General features: G+C 44.9%; 1 protein-coding gene and 1 long non-coding RNA gene across 2 annotated transcripts in view; one reads left to right on the top strand and one right to left on the bottom strand.

Moving 5' to 3' along the window:
- Positions 1 to 6,146, top strand: part of Ocrl (OCRL inositol polyphosphate-5-phosphatase) — a 56,970-nt gene extending 50,824 nt beyond the window's left edge. The window contains exons 19-23 of the mRNA XM_059251445.1: positions 332 to 448; positions 1,412 to 1,496; positions 2,100 to 2,227; positions 3,408 to 3,519; positions 3,730 to 6,146. Of these exons, the coding sequence (XP_059107428.1) occupies positions 332 to 448; positions 1,412 to 1,496; positions 2,100 to 2,227; positions 3,408 to 3,519; positions 3,730 to 3,854 (567 nt within the window). The 3' untranslated portion in view covers positions 3,855 to 6,146. The remainder of the gene's footprint in view (positions 1 to 331; positions 449 to 1,411; positions 1,497 to 2,099; positions 2,228 to 3,407; positions 3,520 to 3,729) is intronic.
- A 5,407-nt stretch (positions 6,147 to 11,553) lies between these two features.
- Positions 11,554 to 17,044, bottom strand: LOC131899910 (uncharacterized). The gene is made up of 3 exons (XR_009376144.1): positions 16,968 to 17,044; positions 15,022 to 15,197; positions 11,554 to 12,938 (listed from the first exon to the last, which is right to left on the bottom strand). It is a non-coding gene; the product is annotated as an uncharacterized LOC131899910 (long non-coding RNA).
- Between the last annotated feature and the right edge of the window lie 219 nt (positions 17,045 to 17,263).

The following is a 17,263-nucleotide window of genomic DNA, read 5'->3' on the forward strand; positions in this document are numbered from 1 at the left end:
GTCCAGCTACTAGTCATGTGTAGACTCTACTGTGACTGTACTATATTCTGCCATGCTGGTTCTCACTGCAGAATGTGGAATGCATTCATAGGATGCACTCCCTAAGCACAAATTAAATGCTTACTGATTGAATGAAGCATTTGGGGAAGGAGATTGTTTAACTACTGGAATCATTACTGAGGGCCTCCTGAACATGGATGTCTCTTGTGAGAAAAAAAATACAAAAGCGGAAGAGACAAAGATCACGTTGTATCCACTTGAGCAGATTTTGAAAGAGATTTCTCTCTGTATTCTGAGGCCCCTTTGATTTTCATCCCTTTTCATCTGTTAGGAGAAATCCCTTCTGCAGATGGTCCCCTTGGATGAAGGTGCCAGCGAGCGACCCCTTCAGGTCCCCAAGGAGATCTGGCTTCTAGTAGATCACTTATACAGATATGCATGTCACCAGGTGAGTGTGAGAAAACCTTTCCTGAAACTTCAGAATGTGTATAAATCCTATAGGAAATTATAATGCAACCTCCATAGCACTGTCCAACCTCTAAAGCATATAAGCTAAGCAGGTACCTGAGACCACACTCTGAGTTTATGCACTTTGCCCTGAACAACTGAGTACTCCAGTCTGATGCCTATTTTAGGTGCCCTGTAGCCAATTGCAAATTTTAAAATTGAAGCAAACTTCCAAGCCCATTTCTTTAACATAGCACTGAGCTTTCTTTTCAATCCTATACTAAAACACTAGCCATGCCCAATTCATTCCCTAAAAGAAAGAACTTTCTTTGACCATGTTGAAGGTACTGTTCTCAGTTTTACTTAGACCAATATGACTTGAAAACCAAGTTTTATCAGGAATGTGCCATTTCCTCCTTTCCGGGCATCCAATTCTGTCCACATTTGGTATGCTTGGGATTATGTAGGGTACACTCTGCCTTATTTTTCGGAAGCTCAGTGGACTGCCTGGCTTCCTGATCTAACCATGTAGTCCCTTGCCCTATCAGAGGCTAACATGTCATTTTTGTTTTTTTTTTTTTTTTTTTTTTGGTTTTTCGAGACAGGGTTTCTCTGTGTAGCTTTGCGCCTTTCCTGGAACTCGCTTTGGAGACCAGGCTGGCCTCGAACTCACAGAGATCCGCCTGGCTCTGCCTCCCGAGTGCTGGGATTAAAGGCGTGCGCCACCACCGCCCGGCAACATGTCATTTTTGAACAGGTCATTTTCTTGCTTGAAATAAGCTTTCACATGGATTATAGAAACGCTAAAGGAAAACAATGCTACACCCATACCTCCTTCCCTAACCGTTAGTGCATGCCCCACCCCTCATCTTTCTTCTGCTGCCCTCCCAGTTTCTGGGCAAGCTTCATAACTTAAGTGGATGGATAGCTTGCCTTGTTCCCTTCATTCTGATTTCTTTGGTAGGAGGACCTGTTCCAAACCCCTGGAATGCAGGAGGAGTTACAGCAGATCATTGATTGTCTGGATACCAGCATTCCTGAGACAATCCGTATCCTTTCTGCTCAAGGCTTGGGAGGCTGGACAGATACGTGGCCAAAGTCTTTTCCCACCTGCATTTGATGTTTGTGTTTCTACAATGATTTTTGTCAGTGTCTTATTCTAAGATAGTCACTGACTATCCAATTATTTTCTCAAAACCTTTCAGGAACTTTTAGTCTCTCTCTTTGTGTTGGACTAAGAGGGTGGGTAAGAACAACTTTGAGTGAGCATGGGACATAGGCTCCATAGCATGAGTACTGCCATCCTTCAGCCAGCTGGTCATTGCTGCTAACCTTCCCACCCACATGTTATCACTAGGGCAGGAAGAAGGATGAGAAAAACACTGGCAACTAGTTTATACCCCATCCAGTGGACCCTATCATTGTGCAGGGTGTCTCCCTGAGTGTCTAGTTTAGTGAAGGGACTCTAAAGGGACTTTGGCCAATTCTGTACCTACTTGGCTGCAGAGTACCTGGACCAGTCAGGAGCAGTGTGTCCTAAAAAAAAAAAGAGGGAGAGAAACCATCCCTAGAGAGGCTTGAGGAAGGGAGCCAGTCAGATGTGTGTGTGGCTTTTCTCTGGGTCCCTCTCCCCTTGACTCGAGGGGATGCAGCTGGCAGTAATCACTCTGTGGCTGAAGCACTGCTCATTTTCCTGGAGGCCCTGCCAGAGCCCGTCATCTGTTACGAGCTGTACCAGCGATGTCTTGACTCTGCTCACGATCCTCGGATCTGCAGACAGGTGAGTCTTGCTGCTCTGAGGATATGCCCCGTGCAGGTTCTCCCAGAGAGAAATCATCGGTTTTACAAAGCTACGTGATAGAATGGGCCTGGGTCTGTCATTCATCACAGAACACCATTGTTCAAAGTTACAACCCTCGAGCCAGGCGTGGTGGCACATGCCTTTAATCCCAGCACTTGAGAGGCAGAGGCAGGTGGGTCTCTGTGAGTTCAAGGCCAGCCTGGTCCACAAATCGAGTTCCAGGAAAGCCAGGGCTACACAAAGAAACCCTGTCTTGGAAAAGAAAAAAGTTAAGACTGTGGGAGCCAGTGAGATTGTTCAGTGGGTAAAGTGTATCCCACTAAGCCTGATGACCTGAGTTTGATCCCCAGAACCGAAATGGTGAAAGAATCAAGTCCCACTAGTTGTTCTCTGATCTCCTCAAGTGCCCTGCCCTCGACACACACTATAAATAAATGAAGTCGAACCCCTTGATTTTAGGTACTATTATTTTCTGTTCTAGTGGAATGTTTTCTAGCTGATCTATTTCTGTTAACAGAAAATTTAGTGGGGTGGTTACTTGAACCCTTGGGGTATTTGGCAAAGCTAATGGAAAGTACAGTTCTAGCTGTCATTACCAGGAAAAGTGGGTAGCAGTTGGGAGCCTTTCTTCCTCCTCCTCCTCCTCCTCCTCCTCCTCCTCCTCCTCCTCCTCCTCCTCCTCCTCCTCTCCTTCTCTTTCCTTCTTTCCTTCTTTCCTTCTTGGTATGTTTTTAATCTTGAGAAAAATTTGGTCTACAATGGCTGAGACTAGCTGTGAATCACATTGGTGAGTGTTGGTAGGAGGTACTCATCATTGCCAAGTAATTGTAGAGAAAAACGCTTAAGTTGACAGATGCCTTTGCTGTTGGGGAAAAAGGAAAAAAAGAACAGATGAACACTTACCTTCTGGTGAGGCACTGTGGGAACATGACTCTAAGGTGAGTGGATGACCAGGTCATTGAATAGAGAGAAACCGAACCAGACTCACTTCAGAGTTATAATTCAGTAGGTAATATACTGGTCATGAGTAAGTAATAGAGTATAGTGACAGACAAATGGGGCCTATAAGAGTTAGATTACAAAATGTTCTTATGGCAGCTATAAATTCTTATTCCCTTCAAGCTATTTACCTCACTACACACTCCTCTTTAATAAACAGGTAATTTCCCAGCTTCCAAGATGCCATAGAAATGTTTTCCGCTACTTGATGGCATTCCTTCGTGAACTCTTAAAATTCTCTGACTACAACAATGTCAGCGCCAACATGATCGGTAAGGGTGCTTCACAAGAAAGTCTGTGTGGAGTGTTTGCTCAGAATAATCTGTAGGCATCGTGCATAATGTATACATACCTATTTGATATTCGGGAACATGGGAGTCACCTCCCTCCTGCTGTTCTTGTTCCCTGCACCCCGAACCTTGAGGTTTTGCTAAGGTCATGTCTGACAATGGGTTTCCCCTTTTCTTTCTCCTACCCTCCAGCTACTCTTTTCACTAGCCTTCTCCTAAGGCCTCCACCAAACCTCATGGCAAGACAGACTCCAAGTGACCGCCAGCGTGCCATCCAGTTCCTTCTGGGCTTCCTGCTCGGGAGTGAGGAAGACTAAGTCTTTTCCTATCTGAGATTCTAGAGGAGGAATATCTTGGGCTCCGAGTATTTCAAAGTGATTTGAAAAATCATGACACAAAAAGGGTCTACTGCAGGATCTTAAGTTCTGTTAATAGTACAAAGGGAAGAGTTTCTTAATCCCTCCTCACCATATCCTACACAGCAAAATCCTTTTAGACATATATTGCAAAGCCAAAGTTACCATATTTTGGTGTTTTGTGTTTACTCTTTGTAAAGCAAAGAGGTCTGTATTTACAGTCCTTTACCTAGGGCTGTGTTTTCTGCCCTGCTTCCCAGTCATCATGATTATCTTTAATACCCTAGGCCTAGATGGTGAGGCACTCCCAGTCTAGGCCTACAAGCACTACTTGCTGTAACTCAGACTTGTCTGGAGTCCTTTGTATCATGCACTTTGGATCCACCCTCACCCCATGTCACTACTTCACACTCCTCCTCCATTCATCCTATGACTTTGAAGGAAGCCTGGATGAGGCTAGTGACTCCATGGGTGTCCTCATCAACGAGGCTCACTGTCTACATGTGATCGTTCCATGCATTTGTGCATTTCTACTACAATGATGTCTGTGTGTCACTGTAACGTTGGCCTTCTTGTGGATCCGCACTTGGTGGAGCCGTATTCCCTTGTCTCAATCATATTAGCTTACATAATTTTATGACTGTAGAGATGGCATCCCACTGATGTGAGAAAATCACAATAGCAAGGAAAGCACTGTGAGTATTTCGGGAGTGAAAATGCCCATGCTTGGCAGTCCTGCTTCCTACTTCCCTTTACCTGTTCGTGTCCACACTTGACATGAGGAGTAATCCTGGATGTTAGGGAACCCATCTCCCACTAGAAACCCGCTTCCAGAATAATGTTTGCATCACAGTCTAAAAAGGAGCCTGTGCACCTCAAGTGAGGCCCCTGGATCTTTCCTCCTCCCCCAGACCAAGTATTGAGGGGAACCCTCAGAACCCTTTCTCCTATCTTCTGAAGTATCAGGGGGAGACATTGCCCTCTCTCAGCAGGGCTGACTCTGGGCTCCATATCTGGCTCCTTCAAGTAAAGAATTTAAAGACTGCCCTTGCCTCCTAGTTACTCTATCTAGTGCTGTGTAAAAGAGACTGGTCAGTGGGACCAGCCACACACATTACCTCTCCCACCTTAAACGACTCTGCAGTTTTCATTTCATTCAAGCCTTGTGGGACAGACAGACTTTCTAAAAACTAGTATGTTGGTTGACTAACAAACCACCAGCTACTGACTGCAGACTGCCTGGTGAAATTGGCTTGCTTGGTTTTCTTTCATCGAAACCAACCCAAGTTGTCTCATTCTTGCCTATTAACATTGGGTGGAAGGAACTTGTATAAGGCTCGGGTACTGGTTCCATGACTCTTGTAGCATCCAAGGAGAGGGCCAGGGAAACATCCACCATCAAATGGTTTTCCAGTTCCCTCATCTCCTCAAAATTGAGTTCTTTGGAGAACAAAAGGTATGTATCCTGCAATAGACCGCTTAAGCCCTTACCCAAATGAGAATTGGGAAATCAATCGGAGTCCAAGTGTTGGTGCCAGCTCACTGAAAATCTGACTGGTCAACAGTTAGTTAGTGGAAGACTGAGAGGGAAGAGTCTTGTCACTCTTAGGCCAGAAAGTAACCACCAAAAAAGCAGATGATAGGGGCTAGGGCAAGGTGGTCCACAGGGAAATGCCTCTCCTGTGCCCATTTTATAATATCTTGCCAACCTTGGGTGTTTGGGTGACCAAGAATATGGTTAGTAGGGGCTCTGTGAAGCATGCATGTAGTGTCCTTCCTTCATCAGGCCAAAGCACCAACTTGCTTCACTGCCTCAACCTTTTGTCCAGCTTGGCCTGGGATGTATATAGGGTTGAGGGTTTTAGACAATCTCCAGGTAGGGGATACAAAACAGATCAGATGGAAGAAACCTGCTTCCCTACCCTGCCGATTCAGCACGCCAACCTCCAATCCCTAATTCCTCCAAGGTACTATTTCATACTTCTTCTGAATTAAGGACTTCAGATCCAGCTGGTAGAGAAAGACTCAGCACCTAGTGTCTTAGGGAAGAAATGATTCAGATCTATTGGGTGATATTGCATTGGTTTCCCTTTTACTCTTTTCTGATTCTTAACCTGAAGTTCTTTGTTATATTTCACAAAAATGTCTTGGTCACTAAGCAGAGCTGCTAGTGGGATTCTGTATTTTGTGTCATCTTTTTTATTATAATTTATTGCAATTTTTCTGAATAAATATATGTTGTGTGAAAAATCATTGTGAACTTAGAAAGAACTGATGTGGGGAGACTTATGTCACCTGGTCTCACTTGGTTTTTTGGTAGTCCCCATCAACTATACCTGTACCTGTCACCACTCAGCTTACATAGAAATGCCATTTTAAATTTTTGCACTGGGTCTGTAATTAGTTACCATGCACAAAGCCTTGGGTTTGGTCCTCGGCACCAGGACCACAAAAGTGTGTTTTCCTGGGCTGATGAGATGATTCCACGGGTAAAGTTACTTGCCATCAAGCCTGATGCCCAGAGTTCAGTTCCAGAACCCACGTGGTAGAAGGAGGGAACTGACTCCTGAATATGTCCTCTGACCTCTACACATGTGTTGTGGCGTGGTCACATAAATAAATAAAGTTGGGGCAGGAGAGATGTCTCAACAGTTAAGAGCACTAACTGCTCTTCCAGTGGACCCAGGTTTGGTTCCCAGCACCCACATCTGGCAGCTCACAACTGCTATAACACCATCTCCAGGGGATCTAACGGCCTCTGCAGGCACCTGCACACATATGGTGTGTGTACACATACACACAAATAAAACAATAAAAATAAATATTTTAATGAAAAAAATAAAAAGATGTATTTTCCCTAAGAGATGAGAAGCCATGTATTTTCAGAGACTGATAAAGGAGTCATGTACTTTTGGGGGTCAGCAAAGATCCTTATTTTGACCATGAAGATTCAGGCAACAGTGAGTTCATCTATTCCATGACACACCCCACCCCACCTCCTGGGATGGGATGTGCAGTGGAATCCCACTGTATTGCTGAAGCTGGTCTTGAACTTCTAGACTCAATCAACCCTCCTGATCCAACCTCCTTTGTAGCTAGGGCTATAGTCACAAACCATCTTGCCTGGTTGAATGTTGATCCTTAATCCTATAAATGTCACATCCATGATCCAGCAGCTCCAGAAGTATGACAAGTCCTAATATAAACATTTCAGAGGAGCCCAGTTGCCCATGCTGTCAGCCTAGCTGGATTAGATGTGTGTAGCATGAATCTTAAAAAGTTCTTATTAATAAGATCAAACCCGGACCAGGTATTGGGGTGAATTCTGGAAGATCAGAGAGACAGAACAAGCCACAGCTAACCTCACCTGGCCAACTTCTCAGCTGGTCTTGTTTCCTCAGACTGGACACTTCTGTGTCCTCATCCCAATGGCTCTCAGCTGAACTGCTGCTCGAAATCCTGAAGCTTAACCAGCTAAAAGCTTAACCAGACAAATGCTTCTTGTTTCTGATCTTCACACCTTATATATCTTTCCTTTCTACCACCACTCCCTGGGATTAAAGGCGTGAGTCACCATGCCTGGCTGTTTCCAATGTGGCCTTGAACTCACAGAGATCCAGAGGGATTTCTGTCTCTGAAATGCTAGGATTAAAGGTGTGAGTGCCACCATTTTCTAGCCTTTGTATCTAGTGGCTGTTCTGTCTCTGACCCTAGATAAGTTTATTAGGGTGCACAATATTTTGGGGAACACAATACCACCACAGATGTGACTCCCAAAGAGCCTGTCTTCACATAATCCATTTTATAATTTCTGAAAACCAGTTTATTACTTGGGGTAATGAGGTGCATATATTTACCAAGACTTTGGGGAGGCTCTGGTATGAGCTCTCTGGCACGTGGAGGGGATGCTTGTGAGTTGAACAGGACACCAATGTTTCCTGGCCCATCTACAACATGAATTTGTAGCTTCTGATTTCATTACCCTGGAGACTAAAGAAGCTTCAGCTGGAGGTTTCTTCTCAGCCAGGGCCTTTTTCCAGTTCCCGCCCTCTGTGAGGCTGCCAGATGCATGTGCTGACTCAGTGTTGTTAGGAATCATTGTGGGGGTTTTCTAGCTCCACCCAAAGGCTTGGCAGAAGAAGGCGTTTCCTCCTGTGAGTGGCAACTGACACCCAGCAGTTTCTGTGTTAGCAGGGGGCAATGTGGCATGCCAGGCGCCAGAGCTGCCCTTACCTGAAGTTAGAGAGATTCCATTAGAGCCTTTTTGTTGCAAGGCAAGTTGAACAGGCTCTTGGTGTGGCTTAATAATCCATAGCCACATAGTGTAACTATAAAACCACAAAATGTTAAGGCGAGAGCCTCAGTAAACGATCTAATCCATTGTCATTGTTCCAATAGGGAGTTTCAGGGGGTCAGTGATTGACCTGTCATGTAGTATGATGGGAAGAAAAGGCTTAAGCTTCACAGGTTGACATGGGTCAATGAACACTACATAACCTTAACCTGTACTCCACGGTTAACATTTAACCACAGTTGTCTTGAGTCTGCTGTTCCATCCAGTTTCTGCCACTTCTTTATTGTGAGTAACTTCGCACTAGTTACCCTGTAGTTTTCTTGCCTGTAAAATGAAACAAGTATAATATTGGTCTTATGTGGTATAATTACATCAGTCATGTCACTTCCTTGTTAAAAAACAATCCTGAAGCATTACCCAGGAGATTTAGAATATTGTCCTGACTTTCTCCTGGCCTTCAAGGTCTGGCATTGTTAAATGGAAAGTAAATATGTGCCAGCAATAGTACATGGTACATAGAAGCTGCTATATGGATTCCCCACTCCCAGATTTCTGTTTCTATCAAACTGACTGCACCTAAGGCTTTAGATTTCTTACTTAATGCTAATAACCTTGTTCACTAGGCGAGAACCAGCTTGTACTCAGTCTATCCAACTCTCCATCATCATCTGACTATGAGACATGCCACCACACCACACCTAAGCTTCTGTATTTCAGACCTTATCTGTAACTTATTTTCATATTATTATTATTGTTGTTGTTGTTATTAGTGTGTGTGTGTGTGTGTGTGTGTGTGTGTGTGTGTGTGTAGACCAGGGAACAACTTTCAGAATTCAGTTCTCTCCTTATACTGGGATTCGGGGATTGAATTCAGGTTATCAGGCTTGTGTGAAAAGTTCTTGTCACTCACTGGCCCATCTGGGTGGCCCCCAGAAACCTTTTGGAAAGTGGAATTGGGATATAACTTAACACCAAATATAGTGGTATACATCTGTAAACCCAGCGTTTGCTTGGGAGGCCAAACCAATTTCGAAGCCAGCCTGGGTTATATGCTGAGATCAAGGTTAGTCTTAGCTAATTAACAAGACCCTGTCTTGATTGATTGGAGTTGGTTTGTTTTTTCATTCATTTCTCTGTGAGTGTGAGTGTGTGTGTGTGTGTGCGCGCGCGCGCGCGTGCTCACTTATAGGCACGTACAGGCATGTGAAGGTGCCCACAGGAGCAGAAGATGGCATTGGATCCCCTGGAACTGGACCTGTGATTACAGGTAGTTGTGAGTTACTTGATGTGAGTGCTGAGAACAGAACTCAGATCCTCCTCAGGACAGTATGGGCTTTTAACACTGAGCCATCTCCTTAGCCACACCTACTCAAATTAAACCACCACCAAAAAGGAATGAATAACAAGCACACCCATGTGAAACACCTGGCTGCTGTCCAACTTGAGGAGCCGCAGTGGCTGCTCCCCCCATTCCTCCCTGCTAGCTTCTTGCTCTTTTAAGGAGCTTTGTCGTATCCTGTGTGCCTACCTTCTACCCCTCTCTGCTTTGTGAGTAAATACCTTGTTTTGGCCTTTGTTACCTGGGCCACCTCCAACTCCTTACCTGAATTGATTCTTAGCCCACAGTGTTACTTTCTGTCTCCTCTGTCCTGGGGAAACTATTCCCGTCCCTCTGGCCCGCTCAGTAAAGAAAGGGAGTTTGCCTGCTCCTGAATCATGCTTTGAAGCCATGTTTCTGGACTGTTTGTTTCCTTCCTCATCTGCAGTTGAGGTGAGTGGTTCTCAATCCTGGCCTTCATTGTAGTCATCTACAGCTATGGTTCTCAAACTGTGCTCCCCAAGGACAGCAGCATCAGCAACACCCGGAAGCTGCTCTAATGGCTGCAGCGTGTAAAAATTACCACTGCCATGGCCCCACTTAAGACCCTTCAATGAGATTTCTGTCTCAGGTCTTAGGCATAAAAATACCTTTAGAGCTTCCTAGGACATTGGTCCTCACACTACAGAGAGTCACCTGAGGACTTAAGAACTACCAGGAAGACTTGAACTCAACTCCGAATTTCAGAGTAGGTCTATGGGTGGATATCTTGTTCCATGTTCTGTTACTATAACAGAATACTTGAGGCTGGGTAATTTAGATGAGATCGGGAATAATCAGGGTGGTATGGCCGTAAAGAAGACTAGGAATTTAAGAGGCATAGATATTTATTTTGACTGACAACTGTGGAGGTTGGAAGATCCCAGGAGCATGGCACTGGGATGTGCTTGGCTTCTGGTGTGGGCCTCCTGGTTCTTCAACTCTTAGCAGGAAATAGAAGGGCAAGAGGAGACATTTAGAAGTGAGAAAGAAGGACTGACCTCACTCTAGGTTACCCATTCCCACAAGAAACACATTAATCTCTGTCCTTATGAACCCAACCCCTCCCATTAGGTCCTACCTTCTGACACTGCTGTGACTGGGGACTGAACCCCAACATGAATTTTTCTGAAGACAAGTATATTTAAAGCCTAGCAGGGGAAATGACAAGCATTTGTATTTCTGACATGTTCTCAGGTGTTCTAGTTTCATTTCTCTTGCTATGATAAAATATCCTGACAAAAAGCAACTTAAGGGAGAAAGGGTTTATTTTTAAGAGAGAAATGGTTTATTTTAGCCCACAATTCTAGCTTACAGCCCATCACTAACAGGAAAGTCACAATGGTAGGAGCCTGAAACAGTTAGTCCTATTACATCCATAGTCAAGGTCAGAGAGAATCAGATGCATTCATGCTTGCATGCTTGCTTGTGCTCAGCTTTATTTCTCTACTTTTATACAGTTCTAGCCCCCCTGCCTAATGAATGGCACTGCCCACAGTGGGCTAGGTCTTCCCACATCAATTAAGACACTCACCTAAGACATGTCCACAGTCCAACCCAATGTATACAAACCCTCATTGAACCCCTCTTCCTAAGTGATTCTAGGTTGTGTGAGGTTGACAATCAAAGCTAGCCATCACACCAGGTAAGGCTGAGGCTGATGGACCAGAGACCACACTGGTTGCCTGTTAACCTCCACAATACACTTATCATTTGTATTGCCCTGTCTACCTCACCCCCTGCCATCATTCCTGACAATGGGGATGTCTACATTAATAACACTGTTTCAGAGCCTCTGAAACCTTCACCTCCATCCTCTTTTGATACAAGGTGTCACTACATAGCCCAGACTAGTCTCAAAACCAGCAGCAATCCTCCCACCTAGATTAAACCACCACCAAAAAGGAATGAATAACAAGCACACCCACGTGAAACACCTGGCTGCTGTCCAACTTGAGGAGCCGCAGTGGCTGCTCCCCCCATTCCTCCCTGCTAGCTTCTAGTGCACCAGGTCTAACTCGCCTCGTGTAGCCATCTACCCCATGCATAGGCTTCCTACAGACCAACTCGTGTTCCATTCTGTGGAACTAGATCTTCTAATGAGTCATTTAGGCTTCTTCACACCCATTAAGCCTCTTCTCCAGGGCTGACCTTTTCTTAACAGTTCTACTCTGCTTGTCCATAACTGCCTTTCATGGTATCTTATTATTTGCCATGGCCTTAAATATCACTACAATGATCCCGACTCTAAATGTCTATTTCCAGCTCATCTCTCTTTTTCTGCCCAATGTGTCAAATTAGTTGGCTGATATCTACCTTTGAAAAACCCATAGGCATCACAAGCTTCACATGCGCAAAATGAACTTTTACCCCAAATACATGTATTTCCACCCAATCTCAATCCTCTATCAGTTTCCTTCAACTCTAAGTATGCTAATGCAACCTATCCAATGGCTTAGGCTAAACATCTAGGTTAACTTTAGTTCCTCTCTTTCCTTCCAACTCCACCTCAGTGTTGGTACCACACATTCATCTTTCTCATAACCTCCACTGTCAACACACTATCCAGGCCACCATAATCCCTTGGCATGGCCTGTTGTCCCCCGTCTCCTACCTGGTCATCATCTTTCTGTGTTGCCCTTCAGTCCATCCTATAGCGGGCAGCATGATTTAAGACCATCACTCTCCTGAACTCCTAATTCATGAAACTGACACAGTGGGTCAGATCTCAGAAAAAAAGAAAACTTAAATTTTCCCAAGGCCTACCAAGCCTTGAATTTGATGGGTGCTAAGTCTCTGTGTACACAAGAATCACCTGGAGACAGGGTTCAAAAGCAGGTCTGCGGGCCTCACTCTCAGAATTCTGCTTTGGTAAGACTGAGGTATAGTAATCCACACTCGACATCAGTGGTTCTCAACATGTGGGTTGTGACCCCTTTGGGGTTGCATATCAGATATCCTATATATCAGATATTTACATTGCAATTCATAAAAGTATCAAAATTACTGTTTTGAAGTAGCAATGAAAGGATTTTATGGTTGGGGGGGCACCACAACATGAAGAACTGTATTTAAGGGTCACGACATGAGGAGGTTTGATGTATTAGTCAGGTTCTCTAGAGTCACAGAATTTATGGAATGAGTCTGGGGGGGGATTTATTGGAAAGATTTACAGGCTGCAGTCCAACAATGTCTAGCTGTGAACGGAAAGTCCAAGAATCTAGTAGTTGCTCAGTCCCACGATGAGATTGGATGTCTCAGCTGGTCTTCTGTAGATGCTGGAATCCCAGAGAGGTAGGCTCCAATTCCAGTGAAGGAATGCATGTGCTGACAAGGTGAGGGCAAGCAGGTGAAGAACGAACCTTCCTTCTTCCATTGTCCTTATGTAGGCTTCCTGCAGAAGGTGCGGCCCGGATTAAAGGTGTGCCTTCCAGTTTCAAGGTCTGGATTAAAGTCTGTTTCATCCAGCCTCAAGATCCGAATCAAAGGCATGTTGCCTCAAGATTCAGATCACAAGTGTGGCCTCCATTTCTGGATTATAGTTCATTCCAGATATAGTCAACTGGACAACCAAGAATAGCCATTACAGGTGAGCACCACTGCCCTAAAGCATCCAAGAGCACTTGATGCATGATTATTTGACCATACTTTGAAGAATTCTGCCCTGAAGTATCTTATTCATCTACCAATAACCCTTATCCATTACTGCTAACATACTCTGACACTGTTCTTTACCTCTCTCAGTGAGCTGAGACTTCTTTTCCAACTCAAGCCTTTATACAGGATGTAGAGTAATTCCCTCTTTGCCTCACATTTCAGATTGCTGCAGATTCCAGCTTGCTGTGCCTAACACTAGCTCACCATTTTGCCCCATTTCTCACCTCCCAATCCTTGGCTTTCTTTCATGGCATTGTGGCTGACTACCCCTGTGTCCATCACATGTGGCTCCATGAGCCTCTTATCCCCATCCAGCTGATCTTTTACATGTTCCACTAAGAACTAAAGAGATAGGAAATGTTATTGGCTTTTCCTTTAAGCTCCAATATGAGTTCAAAACCCAGATCTGCCATTCATATATATCTTTTTTCCTTAGGCAAAAGTTAATTGATTCTCTCTCTCTCTCTCTCTCTCTCTCTCTCTCTCTCTCTCTCTCTCTCTCTCTCTCTCAACATTTTCCTCAGCTTCATTGAGATACAATTGGCAAGTCGAAATTTTTATACATTTAGTTCATTTTATGTTGCTATAACCAACTACCTGAGGCTGGGCACTTATCTACAGAAGAAGTTCCTACAGCTCAGCATTTGGGTATCTCAGGCATGGTGCTGGAATGTGCTCAGCTCTAGTGAGAGACTTCTGGCTACATCACAACATAGTGAGTTACATCATGTAAGGAGCACTGCAATAGGAAGAGATCACATACATGGAGGAAGCAAGAGTTTTGGGGGGCCAGCTCTTCTCTTTTAACAGCAACCCACTTATGAGAATTAACCCAAGTCCTATGAGAACTACATTAATCCCTTTCAAAGGCAGCACCCCCAGTGATGACTATGTTCCACCTCTTCAAGATTCCTGCCATCTCAACACCAGGGACCAAGCTTACAATACATGAAGTTGGGCTTGATACACTCAAAATATGTCCAAACTGCAGTAATCCCACTCTTAGAATAGAAGCAATAATAGTCCTCCTCCTCCTCCTCCTCCTCATCCTCCTCCTCCTCCTCCTCCTCCTCCTCCTCCTCCTTATAGACTCATGATGATGACAAACTCAGTTAATGTATCTTAAAGGCTTAGAACAGCCCCCTGGTAAACAAGTGCTCAATAAAGGGCAGCTAACCTAATTATTCCAAAATGTTCCATTGGCTTCCAAGCTCCGACCCCTCATCTGCTGCCATTCAGTTCTCAGTAGATAACAATACACTTTGTAAACATGTCAAAGCTATCTGGCAAAGGCAGCCCTCTCAAGAGCTGCCCCTGCACATCACAATATCTCTATCTTCACCCCACCCATCTTTCTTACTTGTCTCCGAGATAAGTGGTGTTCTTCCTCGCTAAGGCCAACTCTTCCATCTATGCCTTTGAAGCTTTCTCCACCCACCTTTGCCAGACTTTCTCCCATCAACCCTGATACTTTCTCTTGCATCTTCAATAACAGTAATTCATTTTGATAAGTATTTCTGGGGTGCCTCCTATATGTATTGTTGCTATTGAGGGTGCTAGAGCCATAGAAGAAGTAAGCAAGACAAAGTCCCCACTCTGATGGTGCTTTCCTTGAGAGGGTGGAACAGCTGGAGGTGGACAGACACGCACAGAGTTAGCAAAGCACGGCAGAGAGAACACAGCAGCATGAGCACCAGAAGGTACAGCAAGATGACTTGCTCCGGGACAGTGCCTTCAAGGATGTAGCAGTAATCTTCCGAAATCCCCAGCAGCCAAAAGATACCTTATCTATATCTGACTGGTGGTGACACAATACATACCACAGAATCCAAACAGTCAGCCTCTGTCCAAGATTGTATCTCAACAAAAGAGGGGAGGAAACGTCCTGAGGCAGAAAAACAGCTTGTCTTGTTCTGAGGTCAGCAAGGCAGAGAGAGCACAGTGACAAGGAAGTTGTGCTGGGCAAGAGGTAGTTGGGGACTGGATCATGGAGAGCCTGAGAAGCCAAGGACAGGAGTTTCATTTTATTTCATATGCAACAAAAAGCTATGGATGTCTTTTCTCAGAAGAGTGATGTAGTGACCTCTCCTCTCTCTGCCTGTGTGTGTGTGTGTGTGTGTGTGTGTGTGTGTGTGTGTGGTATAGATAGATAGATAGATAGATAGATAGATAGATAGATAGATAGATATGATCCTTTCTTTCACAAGAGCTATAATGGTGCTACAGTGTTATAATGCATTTTTCATCACCTTTAGCCTTGACAGTGGTCTTATAAATTACTGCTTTATTCCCATTTCCACAGTTGAGGAAAGGCCCAAAGAGACTGTAATTTACTACTCTGATAACAACTGGGTAGAATATGACCCAAGAGTCCAAACTGGGCTGTTAGAAACAATTGTTATCTCCCGCACTGTAATGACAATGAATATAGGGGTGTGTGCTTCCCTTGTTAAAATAAAACACCTGAAATAATTAACTTAAAGGGGAAAGGGCTTCCTTAGCCCTTGATTTGAGAAGTTTGGTCCATAATTAAGGGATGGAATTTCTTTGGCCTTCTAACAGGGTGCAGAAGTCAATGGTGGGAAGTTCATGGTGGAACAAAGTCTCTAAGCCAGGACAAAAAGAAGGGATCGGGGTCCCACAAGTCCTTTGAAGTGCATGCTCCCCACTTATCTAAGGATCTCTGGGGAGTCTGTTCACCCCAAGACAGACAGGACGATAGACCAAAGAACTGATTCTATCGGGGTCTAGTTCGGTGGATGAGTGAGTTTATTCCTGTTACTTACAGGAGCATGGGTGACTCACACGCAGCTGCATCACCAGAAAGCCCCTCCCTAGCATGAATGATGACTCAGAAAAGCTGCATCTGTGGAGTCTCCTCCCCGCCATCACCTTCCACCGCCTATGTACACTCTACCACTTCCCTAAACCGTGCGCAGTTGGAACAAGATGACGCGTAACTGGGGGCGGACTAGAGGAAGTGAGTGGCTGGAATCTCAGGGGAAGGTCTGATTACCTTCCCCTCATGTTTCCTATACAGAAACGCTAATAATCTCATGAAGGTCTCATGCAAGTAATCACAGCTGCTCTGATCCCAAGATGGCAACAGCCATGCCATGGCTTGAAGACAGTTTTACAACACTTTCCTAGTATCATCCCCCTGAGGTGATGGATCTTTAGGGATCATTCAACATCCAAACCACAGTAGTAAAGAGGCCGTTTAAATTCCTTTTAGCTTCATCCTCGACACATAGCATCAGCTCAATATCCTGCTGGTGGCTGATATTCAACTTAGCTTAGACTTTAACCAGCTTCTCCTGGTATCTTCCTCTCTCTCAAGGCCCAGGCCTAAACCTTTGCCTGCTCCAGGCCCTTGGGCCCCAGCTGTAGTCATGTACCAATTAGAGTTCAACAAGCACTTAACAGGCACTCACTAACTACGGGCTACTGTGGAAGGGTCGAAGGAAACTGAAATGGATAAGATGGGAGATAAGACAAATATGTGGACTCTTTTTTTAAAAGATAAGACACAGGGGAAAGCAGGGGTTAAGAATGCAGAAGAAGAGGGTTGAGGGATGGTGGATGGGAGAAAGGAAAGACGGTGGTGAGGGGTGGGAGGAAGAAAGGAGAAAAACGGAAGAGTTGGGGTATGGACGTAAATGTAGGAAGAGACAGCCGAAGAAATGGAGCCAAGATTGGGACAAAGTTTCCCACATCTGGGCCCTCTTTGCCCTTCCCCACCTCCTGGGTCCCCGCAGAATCCAACCTGTCATCACGTAAGATCTGAGTTGCAGAGCTTGAGATCCTCTGGCCCCTGCCTACCTTTTCAGTGGCCAGTTTCTCTCTCAGTTTATCTTGCGCCATCACTGCGTTTCGTTGATGCCCCGCCTCTCGGTCGATGCCCCGCCTCTCGGTCGATGCCCCGCCTCTCGGTCGATGCCCCGCCTCTCGGTTGATGCCCCGCCTCTCTGTCGATGCTCTGACTCTCTGTGTCCTTTCACTCCCACTCACCACAGAAGTTCCAGTTTTTCAACCTGGGCTTCAAAGCCCTCCTCAGTCTTT

Source organism: Peromyscus eremicus, chromosome X, assembly GCF_949786415.1.
Source record: "Peromyscus eremicus chromosome X, PerEre_H2_v1, whole genome shotgun sequence".
NCBI classification, from domain to species: domain Eukaryota; kingdom Metazoa; phylum Chordata; class Mammalia; order Rodentia; family Cricetidae; genus Peromyscus; species Peromyscus eremicus.